The 19,705-nt window shown below is 50.6% G+C and overlaps 2 protein-coding genes across 3 annotated transcripts in view; both read right to left on the bottom strand.

Annotated features, from left to right (window-relative positions):
* Positions 1 to 385: 385 nt before the first annotated feature.
* LOC109286694 (caspase-3-like) lies at positions 386 to 8,687 on the bottom strand. The gene is made up of 4 exons (XM_019501369.1): positions 7,958 to 8,687; positions 6,367 to 6,539; positions 3,552 to 3,681; positions 386 to 2,295 (listed from the first exon to the last, which is right to left on the bottom strand). The coding sequence occupies exons 1-4, from the start codon at positions 8,154 to 8,156 to the stop codon at positions 2,048 to 2,050; spliced, it is 750 nt and encodes a 249-aa protein (XP_019356914.1). The 5' UTR covers positions 8,157 to 8,687; the 3' UTR covers positions 386 to 2,047.
* A 2,099-nt stretch (positions 8,688 to 10,786) lies between these two features.
* RETSAT (retinol saturase) overlaps positions 10,787 to 19,705 on the bottom strand; it is a 23,344-nt gene continuing 14,425 nt past the window's right edge. The window contains exons 4-11 of one of the 2 annotated variants that reach the window (XM_019501352.1): positions 19,014 to 19,215; positions 15,500 to 15,697; positions 14,749 to 14,868; positions 14,265 to 14,403; positions 13,956 to 14,065; positions 13,015 to 13,181; positions 11,773 to 11,932; positions 10,787 to 11,094 (exon numbers count right to left, since the gene is read on the bottom strand). In XM_019501352.1, the coding sequence (XP_019356897.1) occupies positions 10,949 to 11,094; positions 11,773 to 11,932; positions 13,015 to 13,181; positions 13,956 to 14,065; positions 14,265 to 14,403; positions 14,749 to 14,868; positions 15,500 to 15,697; positions 19,014 to 19,215 (1,242 nt within the window). In that variant the 3' untranslated portion in view covers positions 10,787 to 10,948. The remainder of the gene's footprint in view (positions 11,095 to 11,772; positions 11,933 to 13,014; positions 13,182 to 13,955; positions 14,066 to 14,264; positions 14,404 to 14,748; positions 14,869 to 15,499; positions 15,698 to 19,013; positions 19,216 to 19,705) is intronic. The other variant, XM_019501360.1, reaches the window with a different exon arrangement.

Below are 19,705 nucleotides of genomic sequence, written 5' to 3'. Positions count from 1 at the left end.
CTATCCCTCCTTGTTTGCATGTTCTCTGGGGGCATATACAATTCAAATCAGGCTCCTCTAATGAGCTGGCAGTCTAACCAAGGCTGGAAAGAGCCTTGTCTGTCCAAAAGATAGCAAAGCAGTGCTTCCTGATGGCACTGAACAGCTGGGGCGGTATAGTGCAGTGCTCTGTACATGTCACCACTCCTGCTTGTAAGGTTTGGTTCAGATAGCGTTGGTCTGTGCTGCAGTTGGTAGCATGACCTGATTTGAGATCCCTTTCAGCCCTGTATAATTTTTATGGCCATATAATCCTCTGCTTCCTGTTACTAATCGCAAAGCCAACTCCCCTTGGACCCAACCTCCTGCCCCATTCTACCCACTCACTTAACTAGTGCAAACAAAGCCTGGAGATAGCAAAGTTCAAACTTTATTAAAGCTTCCTGTCATGGTAGAGGGCAGGGAGCCTAGGAAGGAAGGTGATGACATTGTCCCTGCCTGGGGATGAGTGCAGGGATGGTGTGCGAAAATAAAGCTAAAATAAAACATTAAAGCCAAAGATACTGCCTTTGTTTTAAGTATGCCAGCTACTGTCTCCTTTCTCTGAGCACTTGGCTGTGGAAGGCACCGGGTAAGGGAACCTTGCTGTCTTTAGTGTTGATAGCTGCTGAGTGCATCTGCTGCAATGGCAGTGCCCTGAGATGGCCAAGCTGTGCGCACCATGCACTCTGCCAGCTCCTGATGGCATCAGTGAAGCTGCAGAGAGAAATCCTGTGGAGTCAGGGTGGGCACAGACTTAGTGACCATAGAAACTTTTGCTAAACACAAATAGCCTATCATGGAGCAAAGGTTTCTGGAGCTTAGCAGGGCCCAGAGCCCCTTGGCCTTGTTGCTATGTGCATGTTCAAACTGGCAGCTGTTAAGCACACCCCAGACAGAGGGACTGGAGGCAAGTGGGACAACCTGGAGTGGCGTCCCACTGCAATTCTGGGTTCAGAGTAAGGGCAGGGCATGCTCAGGGAGGGTCTCTGCTGTGCCATACTGGAAATCTGTCCTGTGTCCTTCACCACATAAGATCAAGGCACCTTAGCTGCATCCTGGGAATGCCTGCACCAAACAATCCCAAACATACTCCATACAATCTCCCTGGGGCTCTGGACCAGCCTGCTGATTTGTGAGCCAATCCAGTCATGTAAGTGGATTTTAGAGGTCTGAGCTTTTGTGTTGGAACAGCAATATTGCTGCACCTTAACTGAGTGCAGCTAAAATGCTGCCTTAGGATAGACCTGCCCCAACCCGAGGCAATTTCTGAAGGAATGCCATTGCCATCGGCCACATAGCAGTGGAGGGTATGGGGTTTTCTATGTGCCTGCCCAAAACCAAGATCCTTCCACAGTCTTTGCAAGCTGAATATGATCAGACTGACAACAGGCTGAACTTAGAGAGGGGAAGGCCTGCTCGGTGCTTCAGGATGCAGCTCCAGGGATCTCTGTTCAATTCCTTCCTCTGCTACAGATTCCTTGCAAGACCTTGGGCAAATTTCCTGCTTCAGTTTTCCAGCTGCAATGTGGAGATAAGAGGAGGGTACTGATGAGGTACATTCATGTCAGCTGCCATGGTAAGAGGGGCCAGAGGCAGCATTAGTGGAGACTGTTCCCCCAACATTAGGATGCACAGTTTAGGTGTGTGCTAAGGTAGCTGGGCAGTTTCTGGTACTGGAGTTAGCGTGGGTGTCTTGTCACTGTACAGCATAGAGATGTCTGCAGATTAGGTACAGCAGCAGAGGGAAATAATGCTGTAGGCAGGCAGAGAAAATCTAATCAGTTCTGCTCTGCCACAACCAGAGAACAGCCCAGCAGTGCTCCCCTGCAGGCTTTCTGGAGTCTCCAGCTGGAAAGATCAGAGCGTGTATCAGCACATTTCCAGACCTGCTCTTCCTCTTCCACGTGAGAGTTATTCAAATGGCTTTGGCACAGCTGGCCGGTTTGCACCACAGGGGTGCTGGGGTCCTTGCTCTCAGGGTGTTGTTTGACCTGCAGTTCACCTTGTGTTGGAGGCAGAAGGGCAGTCACAGGCTGCCTGCTGCCTCCGCAGCGTGTCGGGAGAAGGGGAACACCTCATGCACCATGTTGGTGACGAAGCAGGGCATCTCCTTGCTGCCTTCGTACTTCCCCCGGGCCTTGTGGTAGAATGCCACCTTCCAGTTAATGCGGGTCAGCAGGCGCGCCAGCTCGAGGTGCCTCTCCTCACCCTCCAGGAACTCCAGCAGGGTCTGCAGGAACATGGACCCGGCTGGGTTGAGGAAGGCACTGTAGCCTGGAGAGAGCAGAGAAAGGACACAGTCAGCTTGCATTGGTGGAAATTCCCAGGGCACCTGCTTTGCTTGGAGCTGCAGTGGCGGGTGAAGGGGCCTTGCCTGGGTCAGGGCATGGGACTGTAGTGGACCCACCTGCTTAGTGCTACGTGGCTCTATGCTGATTTGGGGAGGGGCTCCCTCTAGATCAGGCCCGTGCTGCATGCTGTCTGGGTGCATGGGGAAAACCCTAGGGATTTCCCCATCATGCCCTTGGTTATTCCCACTAATCCCCAGGAACAGCTGGCTATTGGGGCTGCTACCTCTGCCCTTGCTCTGTCTCTCTGCCAGCATGTGGTTGGAAAGCAGCTCTTCGAGGGACCGTGCAGCTGGTTTTGTGGCCTCCTGCAGCAGAGCTGAATGCTGTGGGGAAGCAGGGGAGAAAGACCTCCAGCAGCAGCCCCCACCCATCACCCACTAAAAGCTAGAGGCCGCTCACCCCAGGGACTAGCAGTGGGTGTCTCCTCAGGGTGGTGTTGTGGGGGTGCTCTGTGGGCCTTGGGACAGTTTGTTCTTTGCAGGGCACCGTGCTGGAGAGTGAAATGCTTTTCCAAGCCTGTTCTCTCTGCATGTCCTTGCGCTGGCTCCCCCTTCTCCCCCACATCTGGCCTGTCAGGCAAACCCCCTGCACCTGCCTGCCCCTTGGATTTTTAGGCTCATGCTTCTTCCTGTGCTGCTTCTCAGGCTTGGGAGGAGCTCCCTGCACACAACCTGCCCCCTTGTCCTCCTCCACCCCTCGCTATTACGTCTGCAGGGAGCTGGACAGTGTGGGGCACTGAGACCGCTGACCCACCCGGCCTCACTGCTGCCTGGCGTCTCTCTGCAGGCCTCTGTCCATCCACAACCCTTGTCCTGTCCTTAATGGTGCCAGGAGAGGGGCCATTCTGTTTATACAGCACGCTGGGCCACGGCTGGCGTGCCCTGGCACCACGGAGAGAGCAATAGTAACCGATTCCAGCGCAAATGCCTCTGAGCCTGTATTCCCCATAATCACAGGGCGAGACTTGACTCTGTCATCCCCTATGCGCTTGCCGTGAGCTTTTTCTCAGTTTTTCATTTGTGCTCAACCCAGAGAATAAAGATACTTTTCACACTAGGGCAGCTGCCGACTCCTGCAGGGCCCAGATCAAGCGGAGGAGTGGCTGGGCCCGGGGAAGATGGCCACCAGCACTTCAGAGACCTGCTGCCACGGTGCTGGGCAAGCCCCGCTCTTGCTTACCGGGACTGCACGCGAACATCACGGCAGTGTCGTCAGGAAGTGCCAGGTAGTGCGAGAAGCTGTCTTCCTCGGGCTGGGCGCTGTCTGTTTCCAGCCACACTCCCGGGTCCAGCTCTCCCCCACGGCAGGCCTGGGAAGGCAGCCACTGCAGTCAGCCCCTGAGGGGGTTTGGCCCCCATTGGGGCAGCCTGAGAAACCCCATCCACCCTCCCCTCATGCCCCTATGCTCCCCCCAGTCTCCTCTCTCCCACAGGCCTCTGCCGCCACTCCCCACCCACACGTCACCCCCTCCTCGAAGCGGCCTTCATGGAGCTTGGGCCCCCCCAGCTCCTTCCTCACAGCTGCCTCCCTAGGCAGTTCCCATCATCCCGACATCTCCGCCTATCTCACTTTTGCTGCCCACATGTGGCTTAGAGACCCTGATGACCTCCTCATCAACAGACCTCTGGGTCCCGTTCTTCTCCCTACCCCATCCTAGCAAGTGTAAGCCAGTGCCTGCCTTGCTCCCTTCCCCAGCTGACCCAGAAACCCCCCAGTGCCAACTCCTCCTTGAAGGACAGGATCCCGTTCCCACTCCTCTTCCCACCTAGGCCAGGCAGGAAGCCTACCCCCTTACGTAGGAGGCTGGGAGCCCTTCCCAGCACGTCTGGAGGTAAGCAACGATCCCTGAAAGGTTGGGATTTTGGGTGGGACATAACTGAAGGAGAGCCAGCTTGGAAAATGTTACTGATCCCCTGCCATGCAGCTGGCTAAGCTTATCCTGAGCCACGGGCTGTTTTTTTCCCCAGAATGGGGCAAATAGGCAGTGAATGAGATTCACCAGTACCCTGTCTCGGTTGGGTGCCTCGTGCCAGAGTGCGTTGGCATGCACGTGGGTAGCGTTTTAAGGCTGAGCTAAGGTCAGCCTGTCCTGGCTGTTCTGCTGAGGCCTGTTTGAACCGACTATAAGCTAGACACTGGGTGAGCTACAAGAGAGCAGAGGCTTTTGGTTGTATCCCATCGATCGCACAACACCTGTGAGTGGTAGGTAACCCGGGTCATCCTTGAGCTGGATAGGACCCGTTAAGTGTAAAGTGGCGTGATCTCTCCCTCTTCTGCCTCAACCCCTAAACCATGGGTTCTCAGCTTTTTCAGGTGTAAGGTTTCCTCTAAAAAAATGCTCTTGGCTTGCACTTGTTTCTTTTCTATGGGAAAATAGAGCCAGTTCTGGTTGCATTTTCCCTAGAGTTTAGCAGAAGTAGATGTGTTACTCAGTGGGGCAAAGCTTCTGCTGCATAATTCAGGGCTACAGAAGCACACAAAGCCTTACACCACATCACAGTCCTGCCATCCCTACAAGAGGTCAACTGATCTGGACCTGATTTAAGAGTAGCTATACAGAGCACTAGCAGTTTACATCAGTGGAACAATTCTAGGTACAGGCCAAGCCTTGTTAGACCCTTTCTAGGGTCACAGCTGCATCAGCCTGTGAAAACCAGCCTCCCTCAGATGCCAGTTCTTGCAATTTGACAAGTTTCATCTGGCATTTCTAAAAGCACCAGGAGGCAGCAGGTAAAAGCTTCTGCTTGTACCAAATAGAAAGGTTTCTAGTCCTCTCCATGGCAAATTACAAGCACGAAGATCTGAGCCCTTGCAAAAAGCAAAGCAAACATTGAAAAGGATTCAGAATGAAATCGCTGGGTTTATCTTGTGAATTATACGCAGATGTTTGCACATCTAACTGTGCTAATATTGCCTGGCACCCTTAAGAGGATCTCGTCGTAACCCCAGTTGAGAATTACTGCCCTAGATGCTTTCAGGCGCCCAGTGGTCGTTCCCCAGCTGGCTGAACCTTGCAGTGTGAAGACAACCTTTTCTTTTGTAATTTATCAAGTCACCAATGAATGACCCTGCAATGAATAATCTCTATGAAGGGATTTGTGAAATAGAAACGCTTGCTGAATCGCTCTTAGCTTTGCAAAGTCTGTTTTGGGTGACGGTCCTTGTGGTATTGATTCTGCTTCTTGATTTGTGGGGTGGAGTCCTCTGAAAAGAGGACAGGGTGAATTGCTTGCTTGGGCACAGTCTCAGACAAAGGTGTCTCATGTAGCATAGGACTGCAAGTTTCCTTGGTACGTGTTTGCACACATCCCAGGTGGCCGGAGTGCTTGCTGCTTTGGGTAGGGAAGGTTGGATCGTTCCATAGCAACACATTCAGGTGTGCAAGTGTGTGCGTGCATGCTGCCTTTCTCATTCCTAGTTGTGCATCAGGAGGAATCTATGATCCCAAGGGCGTAGCACAGACTGAATCCAACAGGACTGGTTTCCATCTGCTACTAGTAGATGGGGTTTGGAGAAGGGCACTGAGAGCAATAAAGGCCTTGAAGAGACTGGGGACATTTCTCTTAAAGAAAAGGAGATGCAATAACTCATGCCTGGCTTGGAGAAATGGGAGCAGGAGCACTTCCTGTGCTGGCACTAAGACGCAAATGAAAGGGAAGTCCCCTACAAGGCACAAAATGCTTGTCACACAGCACATCACTGCTGTGGGACTTGCTGCCACAAGAAAGTGTTGAGGTGAAGACCTGGGATCACAGGAATTGCACAGCCAGTTGTAATGAATGGTGGCAGATACTGGAAGGGATATGAGCCTTGCGCTTCAGGGTACAAGCTATAGGGACCTAATGTGGTGGTGTGAGGGGGAGAAGACCAGCTCCTTCTCTCCCTCTTTCCTGACCCTCCCATCTGCTACTGTAGGGATCTTGCATCTCTCTGCAGCATCTGTTAAGGGCCCTGGGACTGCCTGGACCCTGGGGTTGACCCCGTAGGGTGGTACCTGTATAAAGAAGAGCTTGGGCTTTCCAGCCAGTGCTGAGGATCTCTGCAGGGATAAGATCTGGAAAATCTGGGTCAGTTTGACCGGTTTGCCTTCCGAGCCATAGATGACCCCTTCCTCTCCATGGCTGGACAGGATGCTCACAAAGTAATCGCCGTGCTCTTCTTGGCTCTCTGCAAAGGTACATCAGATTAGAGCACCAGTTCATCAGGGCAGACCTAGCAACAGGAGGGGCTTGGGTTGCCTATGTGGTACCCAGTGTGGAAAAGGATAGTTTGGTGGGTAAAATATTAGCTTCAGCCACGTAAGAGACCAGGTTTCAAATCCCATCTCTTGATCTCAGGCACAGAACTCGATCTTTACATTTCAGTTCCCTGCTAAGGGCCCATTAGCAGTGCTCTGCTTAAAGAGCTGTCATGCAGACAAATGCATTTGGGATCACAAGGGGCTCTGGTTTTGTAGAAAAAAGGCCAAATTGATGCTGAACAGAGAAGCCTGAAGTCGTTATCAGTGCTGCCACAAAGAATCTGATGACAGAGCTTTCTCTAATCAGGCAGCGGCCAGGTGAGTTCCAGGGGCTGGCAACAGAGATGGATGGACTGACAGTAATGCCAGGATTAACAGGGTAATGAGGCATAGCAGCAATTTATCCAGGGGCAAGGCAGTCTTTAAATCAAGGCTGGGAGTCTGTCTGAGAGCTGCTCTGGCTCAGCCTTATTGTTGATGACAAAGTAGGATTGCCCAGGTGAGATGCTGTAGCTGGTGGAAGGCAAGGTGGCTGGCACACTTTCAGCCTAGGAGCCAAAAACCAGTACCCCTGAGTTAACCAGAGCTGCAATCAATGCCTTGGTCCTCTCTCCTACCTTTGCAGAAGTTCCTGCCTGGTGTGCTGGGGGGATCACCACTGTTGCAGCTGGCTCCTGCACCTTCCTTGCCTGCAGCCTGTGTTTTGCGGGTCAGGGCACGGACAGGAGGCAGCTGGAGGGCACTGTACTCTGGGGATCCCTAATTGCCCTTGGGGATACTCTACAGTACGACAGAACTAAGGAAGCTGCAAGCAGCTGTTGGTTCTTAGCAGTGCCTCATCCCTTTTCCTGGACTGTTCATGGTGCCCCTTGAAGGACACACTTAAAGCCTCACAGGCCCTGCCTGATTGCCCTGGGGTAATTACATGACATAAGAACTGCCAGTTACTGGGTCAGCCCATATTCCATCTAGCCCAGTCTCCCATCCCGCACAGCAGCTGACTGTGGATGCTGAGGGGGAAGGCAAGCAGAGTTTCTGAATCCAGGAGTCTTTCCCTTGCTGTTTTCCAATGCTCTGGTCACCCCTGACTGCTGCCCTCCATGCTTCAGAGCTGTGTGTCTCCTGGGGGTAGGACCAGGAGAGGTGGGGGTCATATATACATTCCCCAGGGCCTGGGGGCTACAAGTGGCTTGTGCTGTGGGGGCTCTGGCAGCTCCAGAGAAAATGGCAGAGCATCAAGCAGTTTCTGTTCCCATGTGTAGCAACTTCCCCAGGCCCCAGACTCTCCAAGCCCCTGCTGCTCTGGTTTTGGGGGCACTGTCAGACGCAAAGCCAGGCTACATACCTTGTTGGTAAATCTCTTCTATCTTCTTGGCGGTCTGGTTTTTGTACAGGTGCACGGTGTAGTTGAGGCTGGATAATACTTGGGACAGCTTCTCTGCCTCCCTCCGGGCCCCCCTTCTGCGAGCGAGGGGCTCCTCAGAGCCACTGCTGGAGAAATCATCGTTCACAATCACGACCGCCCGGCTCTTATGCACTGACATGCTGCAAACTCTGGCAGATAGCACTCAGCTGGGGCCAGCTCCTCGGGTGCAGTACTACAGCAGGTGCAGCTGGCTGTTTCCACTTATGTCTTCTGTACTGTTGATCAGGGACAGCAGGAGGGTGGAGTATTTCTTGGGTGGCATATCCTGCTCTGCTAGGTGACTCAGTGCAAACATGTCTCTCCCTGCCTGGCTGCATCTGTTCTCAGTGAATGGCTACAATAAAGACAGAGGAGGACCTGTTCCTTGTAAGCTTGAGCCTGGGGTCCTCTGTGCCTTGAGTTATGGGGATTGCATCGCTGACCTTTGAGTTAAATGTTGCCATAAAACAGCTGCTGGAGTCAGCAACTAGCTTGGAACAAGTTGGCAGAGGCATGATGTGTCCCCTGCTGGTCACTGAGGTGTTTGATACACTGCAGCGGTGATCCTACTAGACGCTACCCCAACATAGGGCTTCTCCTGGTGGGTTAATGCATCAATTCGAGTGGTACAGATCTTTGCTGTGGGTGTACAGGTCCCATCCCTGCTAGTGGCCTGTTGACGTGATACTAATCTCTGTTTGCAGAGTGGACAAAAGGCACGGTTTTGGCCCCAGGGTGATTTGCTTATGGCACACCAAAGCCAGGCTGAAAACAGAAAGTATCCTAATGACCACAGTGGGTGTCTGAAGAGAGGCAGAAGCCCCTGGCATTGAAACAGATATCCCTGCAGATATCTTCATGCAGAGGGAGGTCTGTCTGCACAGCACCTGTAGCTCTTGGGACTGGCGACACGGGGCTAAGCCTCCAATGAAGAGTTTTCTTCTTTTTCCACCCACTAGCCTCTCAAACACCTGCCAGCCACCCTGTGAGCAGGGGCAATGCAGCAACCTAATGCAGCTTCTCGAAGGGAAAACCTAAGCACAATTTATAATGGCAAGTATCAGGCACCCCCCATAGAAGGGCTGTTCCTATATCCATATATCCAGGGCTTCAGCTGCAAAGTGAAGCACATATAAGGTAGGGGGATACTCCTGTCTCTTGCCACCTGCGTCAGTCTTCAGCAGGGGGAATAGCATGCAATTCTAAGATTAGAGGCTGTTTAGAGACACGTTGGCAGAAGGAAGCAGAATTCCTACCTTTCCTTCCCCCCCCCGCCCCTTTACTGCTGGAGTAGCTGATTTCAGCGTGATTAGATACTGGTTGCTCCCTGCTTTACATATGAACCTGACCTGACTGCTTTTTAAATGTGTGGGTTCTCCCAGCTTCCCACAGCCTGACTGTACCTTCACATCATGGCAAGGTCCAAAAGTCACACTTCCCTCGGTTTCCCTGAAGTAATCACCAAGTTGGTCCATTATCCTTATCTTCCTTAACTGCTCTCTTTAACCCTGGGGGTTCAATAAACCTACTGATCCTTTAGCAGTTTTTCCATAGGCATCTGCTGATATTTTTGCCCAAAGGGCAGAAAAAAGTGTGTGTGTGCGTGTGCACCTGTGTATGTACTTCTGCCAGTTTTCATCTCTGAGGTATGCTCTACTTCCTTGCCAGCCTCAATTGTTCAGAACCCCCCTGACACCAGAGTTATCTTAAATCATGAAGTTTTTTTTAATTCTTGGTTTGTTTGCTTTGCTTTTTGCAAGGGCTCAGATCTTCATGCTTGTAATTTGCCATGGAGAGGACTAGAAACCTTTCTATTTGGTGCAAGCAGAAGCTTTTACCTGCTGCCTCCTGGTGCTGGGGCTTTTAGAAATGCCAGATGAAACTTGTCAAATTGCAAGAACTGGCATCTGAGGGAAGCTGGTTTTCACAGGCTGGTGCAGCTGTGACCCTAGAAAGGGTCTAACAAGGCTTGGCCTGTACCTAGAATTGTTCCACTGATGTAAACTGCTAGTGCTCTGTATAGCTACTCTTAAATCAGGTCCAGATCAGTTGACCTCTTGTAGGGATGGCAGGACTGCGATGTGGTGTAAGGCTTTGTGTGCTTCTGTGGCCCTGAATTATGCAGCAGAAGCTTTGCCCCACTGAGTAACACATCTACTTCTGCTAAACTCTAGGGAAAATGCAACCAGAACTGGTTAGGCACCAGTTTAACTGACCTGGTTGGCTCTGTATGTAGGCAAAATCCCACCCCTCTCCTTTCCCTTTTCATGCATGGGGTTAGAATCCAACCAACTGTGAGGCTCAGGTTTGTTCTAATGGAAGGGGGTACAGGTGGGCTTGAGTGGGGATAGGGACTTTCCTAGAAGTGATCAAATCCTGATACAGAAAGTTCAGTGATATTCCTGGATGTGACAAGGACCTTGGTTTTAACTTCCCAGCAGAGGGGAAAGCAAGAGGGACTGCAGTAGGGAAAGGAAAGAGATTGTGCTCATAAGTAAAATGGCTGCTCAGAACCAGTCTGAGAGGACTCCACTGGTGTGGGTGACCATCATGAGCTACATTAGATGATGCACCTGCCCCAGTGCCTGGATTCATGGAGCAGCTGCCTAGTGGGAAGATGATAAAGGTTGCTGGCTTTGGATCTTGCTCCTATTGCTTCCAGCTAGTGATGGGCAGAGCTGGGGCGGGGAGACATGAAGGACCAAGGGTCAAGCAAACCCACAAGCTGTTGGTAGATAACGAGGGAGCGGCTGCAGGTACCATGCACCATCACCTTCTTTCTCTGCCTTTTATTTGCTTTTTTGATCCACATCAAAAGACATAAAGGGCGCTGCTGCTAACCATGGGAAATAACCAGCTGCCAGGCTGCTGTACCTGGGTGAGGACAGGACCATGGGGCAGAAGGGCTCTGGATGACTAGGCCTAAGTAGCTCAATCATTCTTCTTGGAGTCTTTTGCTTGAACGGCTTTGGTCAGCTGTATCAGATCCAAGAACAGGTTGCGCTGCAGGACAGAGCTGGCGCACAGGATGGCTCCGTACAAGGCTCCTACGAGGCCACAGAAAAAGACGTCCTGCCCTGGAAAACAAGGAGATGTCATCATAGCTTCCTTCCCAGCCTCTGACTCTGAGCTGCCCAAGCAGGGTTGTGTGAAAGCCTGGTAAGCTAGCAGAGAGGACCTTGGACACCTGACTCATTTGCACCTGAAATGCATTTGGAGGGATGATGAGCAGCCCCAAGTTGATGTATCCTGCCTGAGGCTGGTGTAGGCGATTAGTAGCATGCGAGGGGCTCTGTATGCAGGGGGCTGCAGTACTTGGCTCTGCAGCTGTCTGTCTAGGATGCAGAAGGAGCTAGCAAGCACAGTTCAAACTGGTGGCAGGGAAGCTTCTGCTCAATTCCTCTCTCTTTACACTGCATCGTCTATTCTCTGCTGCTCCCTAGCACTGCTGGCACACTGGACCCCAGACTCCATTGGGCAAAGCATTTGCAGGGTTGCAAGACTGACTTTAGAAATTCTGCATTGGATTCCCCCAGAAGTGGGGATCTTCCTCTCTGATTGCTCTAGTCTCATCTCTAGTGAGCTTCGTTGGAGAGGGTCCAGAGGAGTCACCTCCTCATTGTCCTGCAGAAGAAATGGTGAAGACATGGGGAAGAACTGCTATGCTAGGGGAGAGCAAGGAACCAGAGTACAACCCAGCAGCAGGGCTCAGGATGATGAGCGAGAGCCAAAGGCCTGCTCACCAAGCCTCCTACCCGTCAAGTAAAGATTTGGGATCGGGGTCTGAGAGCGCATGGTGGCTATGACCTCAGCCTGCAGGCGCGAAAGGCCATGATCGACTCCATACATCTCGCCTTTGGGAGCAAGCAGATAGTGCTGGTTTGTGAGCGGGGTCCCAGCTGATACGTACTCAATCTGTTGAAGACAAAGTCATGGGTGAGCCACAGCAGACACGAGGACAGGGTACAACTTGTGGAGAAAAAAGCCGCTCCTGGGAGACGGAAAATCCTGGATGCCTGTAAAGAGCTGAAGAGCCGCTCTTGCTCAAAAGAGCTCATTTTGTTTAATGCCAGGGCACCCTACTGCTGCAGGTCAGCTGGCTGACTTAACAGTGCAGTTTCCATTTAATGCTTTGACTTCCCTCCTCCTCACTTTTCCCCTGCTGACCTCATTTTCCGAATGTCTGAGATGGCCCTGGCACCTTTCAGGGCTTCCTTTCAGCATGAGAACACCTGCAGCTTTGCCAGGCTGGCTTTGGAAGGGGCATTTAAGTAGCTGTGGAGTTAGGAGAATGTCTGACCCCATCTCAAAAGGCCATAAGAATTGGCTGGGGTCCACCACTTCATTTCCCTTCCATGGTGAAATGGGCAGTCACAATTTAGAGCAGGCTTTCAAACCCAGGCAGTTTTCCCCAGCAGATGGCACCTTTGGGCCTTAAAAATAATGCACCGTACTTTCAAGGATGAAAAAAAAAATAATGCAAGCAAAAAGGAGTCTGTGAAATCAGTTCAGGTTGCAAAGAGATGGCAGTGCCAGCGGGAAACAGAGTTTTACACTGTTTCCTCAGCAATGCAATCCTATTCAGCTATGGCCCCAAGGGTGCTCCCACAGAAGTGGGGATCTTTCTCTCTGGTTGCTTTCTAGTCTCATCCCTGAAGAGGTCCATGCCTTGAATGAGCTCCCTTGCAGTGAGGTTCAGAGGAGTCCCCTGCTCACTGTCCTGCATGAGAAATGGTGAGCAGTGAAGTCATGCAAGCATCTTGGGTCAAACCCTGGAGTTCAGTATTGTCCTTTCCCACATTAGTAGCCTTGCAGTCTTTATCCAGAAGTATGTTGGACAAACATCTGCCAGAGATAGTCTAGACACGTGATCCTCCTCAGTGCAAAGGGAAGGACTAGTTTGAGGTCCTTTTTTGCGCTTTGCATCTCATCCTACAACTGGGTTTTCAGCACTTGAAGAGTGTGTGAATGTGCATTACAAACAGTGGCTTCCTTACCTTGTCCTTGATGGCTGGGTAGAGCTTGAAGACGGTCTCCATAATGGAGTCCACAAAAGTGTCTTTGAGGCCCTCGTACTCCACACACCTCTTAGCAGCCCGCTCATCTTTCCACTCCTCAAACCACTTATATTGTGCGCATGACACAACAATCAGGGTTGACTTGCCTGTAAAGACAGGTCACTGTGTGGTCACAACAATGCTACTGCTGAAGGCTTCCAAGGCCACCATGTAGGGCTGCTTCTGCTCCTTCATGGTATGGCTCCACTCACACCTATAAGGCAGCTCTCCCTCTGCCCCAGATGACTATTCCACCTATCTCTCTGGCTCCCCATAGGTTTCAATACCTTACTACTGTATTGTTGCCTTCGTTCTTACTGACCAGTCCCATAAGTCTTGTTTTTAGGGATGCTCAGAATCATTCTTCCCTCTGCACTCCCTGCCTTCTTTCTCCAGGGACTTGATTACCTTCTTCTGAACTTCATGTCTTCAAGCAGAAGACAGCCTCTTGCCCAGCACAAGCCCTGTCTTGAGACGAGACTGGGCCAGATCTAGTTTTCCTTCACAACCTGATTTCACTGATTATACAGACACTTTGGGAGCATTTGATTTACCACAGCAGAACAAGATACAGGGGGACTATCCCTGGCAATGACTGATTGCAAATGTTTCTCTATTGGGTACAATGGAATAATTTTCCCTTCTTTGCTCATGTGTGCCCCCACCATGGCTCTCCACAAGTTCTAAGACTGCTTCTTATTGAGAGAGAAATCCTGAATCCTTTCTCCCTGCCCACAGTTGATGAAAAGGAACTTATTACATCTTTGCAAAACTAGGAAACACCTAAAGAGGTGGACTACAGTCCAAAACTCAAGGACTATAGTCTTCCATGCACAGTGGAACCATTATGGCCATGATACAGACACAAATACCATCCTTACCTGGGAATCTCTCCTCCCAGGTTGGGTCCTTGGCTGACGGAGAGGTAACGTACAACAGAGGGATGTTTTTTGCGGCCTCATCTCTGGATGCAGCAAGGTAGTGTTTCATTCTGCAAAGGAAAGTGAACAACTTGATGGGGGACTGTTTTAAGGGGAAGGGATTTTGGAGATTGCTTCAGCTGAATGTTCTGTATGTTGCAAAAGAATCTAGAGTGTTGATGGGTACCAGACCACTCCTCAACTGTAAAACAAAAATGGGTGGTGAATGGGGTAGAGAGATATTACTAGACAAGTCTAGCTGCTCCTTACATTTTTTCTATGTTGCTCTCTGGGTAGATATAGTAGTTTGTTGCCTCCAGTCCCAGTTCTTCCTTGGAGCCTACAATACCTATGAAAACAGTGAGCCCTCCTAAGCCGTGTTCCACCATGCGAAGAGAAGCCTGAATACCTGCATGGGGACGCATAAAAAGACAGTGAACAGCCCAGAGAGAAACCATATGTTGTACTCTGGAGAAGTGCATGCTCCTCCCTAGCTAGGGTTGAGGCCAGATTTCCATATGAAGCCCAATACAGAGCTTTATTCTTTCTTTCCTCCATAGCTTTAAAAATTGGTTTGTCCAGATACTTCCCAGACTTGCCCCAGCAGCATGGGAGAAAGCTTCCACCAAGATTAGCCTGTGGTTTAACTAGGATCCCCTTTAGCATACTGATTCCATTGCTGACACAATGCTGCTTTTGGGAACTGCCCAACTCTGTGTGCAGTGGGGATGTGAGAGATGCTACTGTGCTTTACCAGGTAAAGTTTGTGCTGCCTCTGGCAGGAGCTGCTCATACGTGTTAAATAGTCCAGCATCAGAAATCACAATGGGGGCAAAGACATTCACAAGTTGTTGGCCTTTCATTACGCTCACACCTGAAAGGCAAGGGGAGAGGAAGAAAACCCATCAGCAACTCAATTACAAGCCTAAAGCCTGTCTGCTGTGCAGGGATGATTGGGAATGCGGGGAAAGCACAAGTGGGATGGGTCTGTAGTTAGGCATGTCTGTAGTTCTCCTAACTGTGGTAATAGTTTAGGAAGTGGTAGTCTTGTTATTCAGTGGTCCTGTCATTGTGTCCAGCACTGTGGCTACAAATGAATGGAAGGATTTTACAGGCAGGCAGGATGGGCTCAACTGGGGTGCCTTGCCCATGAAGGAGATGCAAAGAATCAATGTTTGAGAGGAGAGAGAATAGGCAATGCTTATGCTAGAGGTCTCAGGTGATGGAAAGGGCTTGGGCTGGCGCTGCCATGGAAGAGTGAGGTAGGATGCGACAGCTGAGAGATGTACTTATCCATAGGAGAGTCTGGCAGCTTAGAAGCAGTTCAGATAGGTTGCTACTTGCAGTAAGCATAAGCCCAAGATGGACAGGCTTCCCATACTATCTAGGTGGTCAGCACATTCACTGGGACCAGCTCAGAACTCACTGGTCCCTTTTGTTATCTTAGCCAAGCTTCTGCAAGCACCCAGTGCATGTTGACTCAACCCTGACCCAGCCTTGCTTACCGTAGGCTTTGCCTTCTGGGTCCAGCAGAATGTTCTGCACCACCGCTTTGGTAAGCACGGCCCCACCAGCCCGCTTGATGATGGGGATGGTGTGGAAGGCAATTTCACTGGCGCCTCCACTAGGATACCACCCTCCTTTGAGAAAGTGGTTCACCAGGATGGCATGCAGGCTGAAGCTGGTGTTGGATGGAAGTGTTCCTGGAAGATCAACAGCAAAGAAAAGGGGCTGTTTCCATAGGGGAATTGCACAGAACTGCACTCCTCTCTCAGGTAACACGATTTACAGAGTTTCCCCATTATTGGAGACTATCACAGTGAAACTTGTCATGCATCCACAGATGCATCTCCAGCAGGTCCAAGGAGGTGATCCTCCCCCTCTATGTGACACTGGTCAGGACGCAGCTGGAGTACTGCGTCCAGTTCTGGGTGCTGCACTTCAGGAGGGATGTGGACAGCATTGAGAGGGTCCAGAGGCGGGCCTCTCGCATGATCAGGGGCCAGCAGGGCAGGCCCTATGAGGAGAGGCGATGGGACCTGAACCTGTTCAGCCTCCACAAGAGAAGGCTGAGAGGGCATCTAGTGGCTGTTTATAAACTAGTCAGAGGGGACCAGCAGGCACTGGGGAAGTCCCTGTTCCCCCGAGCACCGCCAGGAGTGACAAGAAATAATGGTCACAAGCTGGCAGAGGGTAGATTCAGGCTAGACATCAGGAGGCGCTACTTCATGGTCAGGGCGGCTAGAACCAACTGGAACCAACTTCCAAGCAGAGTGGTGCTGGCTCCTACCCTGGGGGTCTTTAAAAGGAGGCTGGATGAACACCTTGCTGGGGTTGTTTGACCCCAGTACTCTTTCCTGCCATGGCAGGGGGGGTCAGACTTGATGATCTGCTCAGGTCCCTTCTGACTCTACCAACTATGAAACTTCATGCATTTGAGAATATACTCTAAGAACCTCTGGTGGGGCAGAGCCCTGCCTATCTCTTCCCTCCAGCTGAGTGCTATCCTTGGCTGTGAACAAGTGCTAACTTGTAGCTGACAGTAACATTACATCTCCCCTGGCTCCATCTCAAACACTAATTAGGAAGGGAAGGGGTTGGTGGGTAAAAAAAAATGAATGGAAGATGCATATTCAAGAAGAACTTGGAACTCATAGGGAAGATGAGCGTTTCTCCAATAGGAGTACCTCTGCATCTGGGATCACAGAATCATAGAAAATGAGGGTTGGAAGGGACCTCAGGAGGCCGTTTAGTCCAAACCCCTGCTCAAAGCAGAACCAGCCCCAACCACATCGTTCCAGCCAAGGCTTCGGCTAGCTGAGTCTTAAAAACCTGCAAGGATGGAGAGTCCACAGTCTCTCTCTAGGCAGCCTGTTCCAGTGTTTCACCACCCTCCTAGTGAGAGTTTTTCCTAATATCTAACCTACATTTCTCTTGCTGCGACTTGAGAACATTGCTCCTTGTTCTGTCATCTTCCACCACAGAACAGTCCAGCTCCATCCTCTTTGGACCCACCCTTCAGGTAGCTGAAGGCTGCTATTGCATCCCTCCTCAGTCTTTTCTTCTGCAGACTAAATAAGCTCAGTTCCTTCAGTCTCTCCTCATAAGTCATGTCCCCCAGCCCCTGAACCATTTTTGTTGCCCTCTACTATACTCTCTCCAATTTGTTTACATACTTTCTGGGGGAGGGGCTCAAAGCTGGATACAGTACTACAGTTGTGGCCTCAACAGTGCTAGATAGAGAGGAATAATCACTTCCCTCTATCTGCTGGCAACACTCTTATTAATGTCCAGTGAAGGATCATAGTAACCAAGCTGCAAGCAGAGAAGGGACAGGGAGAGGGGAGGGCAAAGAATGTGTACAACTATACCTCATCATCAGGATAAAACTCAGAGCTGACACAGAGGGCAATAGAAAGGAACGTAGAGTCTAGAATGGAGACCTGTGGATTTCTACTGAGTTAGAGATCTGGGCACAAGATAAAGCCATCATCAGAGAGAAGATGTTTGAATTGGTTGGAGCAGAACCATTTAGAGAGAATGAGAGCAGCAGGGGATGGCACCATCCACAAGCCGATAGCTGTGCTGGGGCAAAGCAACCATCCACCTAATGGCCTGGAAGGCCAGATATGGGTTGTACAGACTTGAGGTTGCCCCTTGGGTAATGCAGGTGACTTGACTTGAGCTCAGGATTAGAGGCATGTTTGGAAGACTGGTTTTAGGCAAACACTAGTTCTTGGAGGAACTGGATGAAATGCTTTGGCTCATCTGATACAGAAAGAGGTCAGCCTGGATTACAGAATGCTCCCTTCTGGCCTTCAGTCTCTAACTAGAGGATACCAGTGTTTGAGGGCTGCTTTGCATATGAAACAATGCGAGTTTGATGTTCACAAGCAGCTCACCTGGGAGCCACAATCTAATTGCACACACAGCAGCTGGCTGCAAGGATGAGTCATGCAGACCCCTGCACAGAGAGTGCTGATTTTGCACTTGGCCGTTTGCACAGCTGTCTGTGACCACCTCTGATCCTCAGGGGTGCTGCTATGTGGAATACGCTGGCTGGCAAATTTCTGCTCACCCCAACCCAGCAAACATCTGCAGCCAGCCCCATCAGTACCTCTGGCATGGCAGCCAAAGCCTCTGCTCTAGCAGAGGGAAAGCAAACTACATGAGCTCTTCCTTGTCTTTTAAGAGAGTTTTTTTCCTGTGGCCTTTATTCTCCACTGACTCTGATTTTCACTCAGTTTTGTCCTGATCTCATTTATTTAATGGCCTTTGTGGTGAATTCATTAGTAATGAACCCTAATATGTTTATATTGCACCTTTTGTCCAAAATTCCCAGCCTCTTTTGTAAATCTGATACGCATGCTAGAAATGTGAACTTCTATTCATGTCATGTCATGTCATGTAGAGCCCAAACCTCTAGGAAATGCCAGGTTTGTGTTGTCCATTCAGGGTAGAAGGGTCTTATATGGGATCAAACATTTAAAGATGGTGTCATAAGGCATATTCCCAAATAGGGGATGTATCACAGTAACCTCCATTTCAGAGCCCTGCTGCCCAGACTTGAAGGTACTGGAGTTCCTCATACATAAGTCATGAGAGTCCTTTAGGCTGGAAAGCATTACGCAACCTACATACATGGGTCCTCCTAGAAACCAGTTGTTTTCATCTACTTTGATGCAACCACTTCTACAAGGTAATACAGCAGCTCAGAGCAAAACACACCTTCACAACTCAGCAGCAAAGAAAATGTTGTGCTCAAAGGAAACTGCAGGGAAAATTCAAGAGTCCAAAAAACAAAGGTCAGAACAGGCATTGGCCAAGATACCAGCTGCCCTTTGGAAAGGGGATCAGGGAGCTTTCTTGGCAAAGAGTGAACAGAACCCAAGTTTCGCTTCTGCACGTGAAGCACCACACAGCAGTCTCTGCCACATTGCATCATACATGGTATTTCCTACTCTAGGGTGAGGGTTTACACCAGACACCTGGTCTGTTAATCAAAAGAGAGTCACATACCATATGTGGGGAAGATATAGCAGAACACAGCTCGGAGCGCCTCGTTGGTGGTGAGTCCATTGACCACTTCACTCAGGCTTCGGGGTGCCATCTTGATGAAAGGAGAGAACCAGTTCAGCAAGCCTGTTTTGCTCAGTAACTTGGCCATGGGCAGAGGGAGGAGTTTCAGGATAACAAAGGAGATGTCTCCATGGGCAACAGTCTAGAAAAGGGGGAAAAAGAAGCGGCTGTGAAGCAACAGATGGGTTTGAAGACATGGTAGCAGCAGAGGTGCAGCCAGGCTTTACCACCACAAAAGTGAGGGCTGCTGCAGTGAGACCCTGAAGTCCCAGCAGCACTAGGACCCAGCATGCAAGACTTGGCAACTCCAGAGCAGGAAGGAAGATGTCAAGACCTCCTTACGAGTTAGAGGTTTCATAGTTTCATAGTTTCTAGGGTCAGAAGGGACCTGCGCAGATCATCAAGTCCGACCCCCTGCCATGGCAGGAAGAGTACTGGGGTCAAACGACCCCAGCAAGGTGTACCTCTAACCTCCTCTTAAAAACCCCTAGGGTAGGAGCCAGCACCACTTCTCTTGGAAGTTGGTTCCAGATCCTAGCCGCCCTGACCGTGAAGTAGTGCCTCCTGATGTCTAGTCTGAATCTACCCTCTGCCAGCTTGTGGCCGTTATTCCTGGTCACTCCTGGTAGTGC

This window comes from Gavialis gangeticus, unplaced genomic scaffold (assembly GCF_001723915.1).
Source record: "Gavialis gangeticus isolate Ggan-Ray unplaced genomic scaffold, GavGan_comp1, whole genome shotgun sequence".
Lineage (NCBI taxonomy): Eukaryota > Metazoa > Chordata > Crocodylia > Gavialidae > Gavialis > Gavialis gangeticus.
This window is presented reverse-complemented; position numbering and strand designations above follow the sequence as displayed.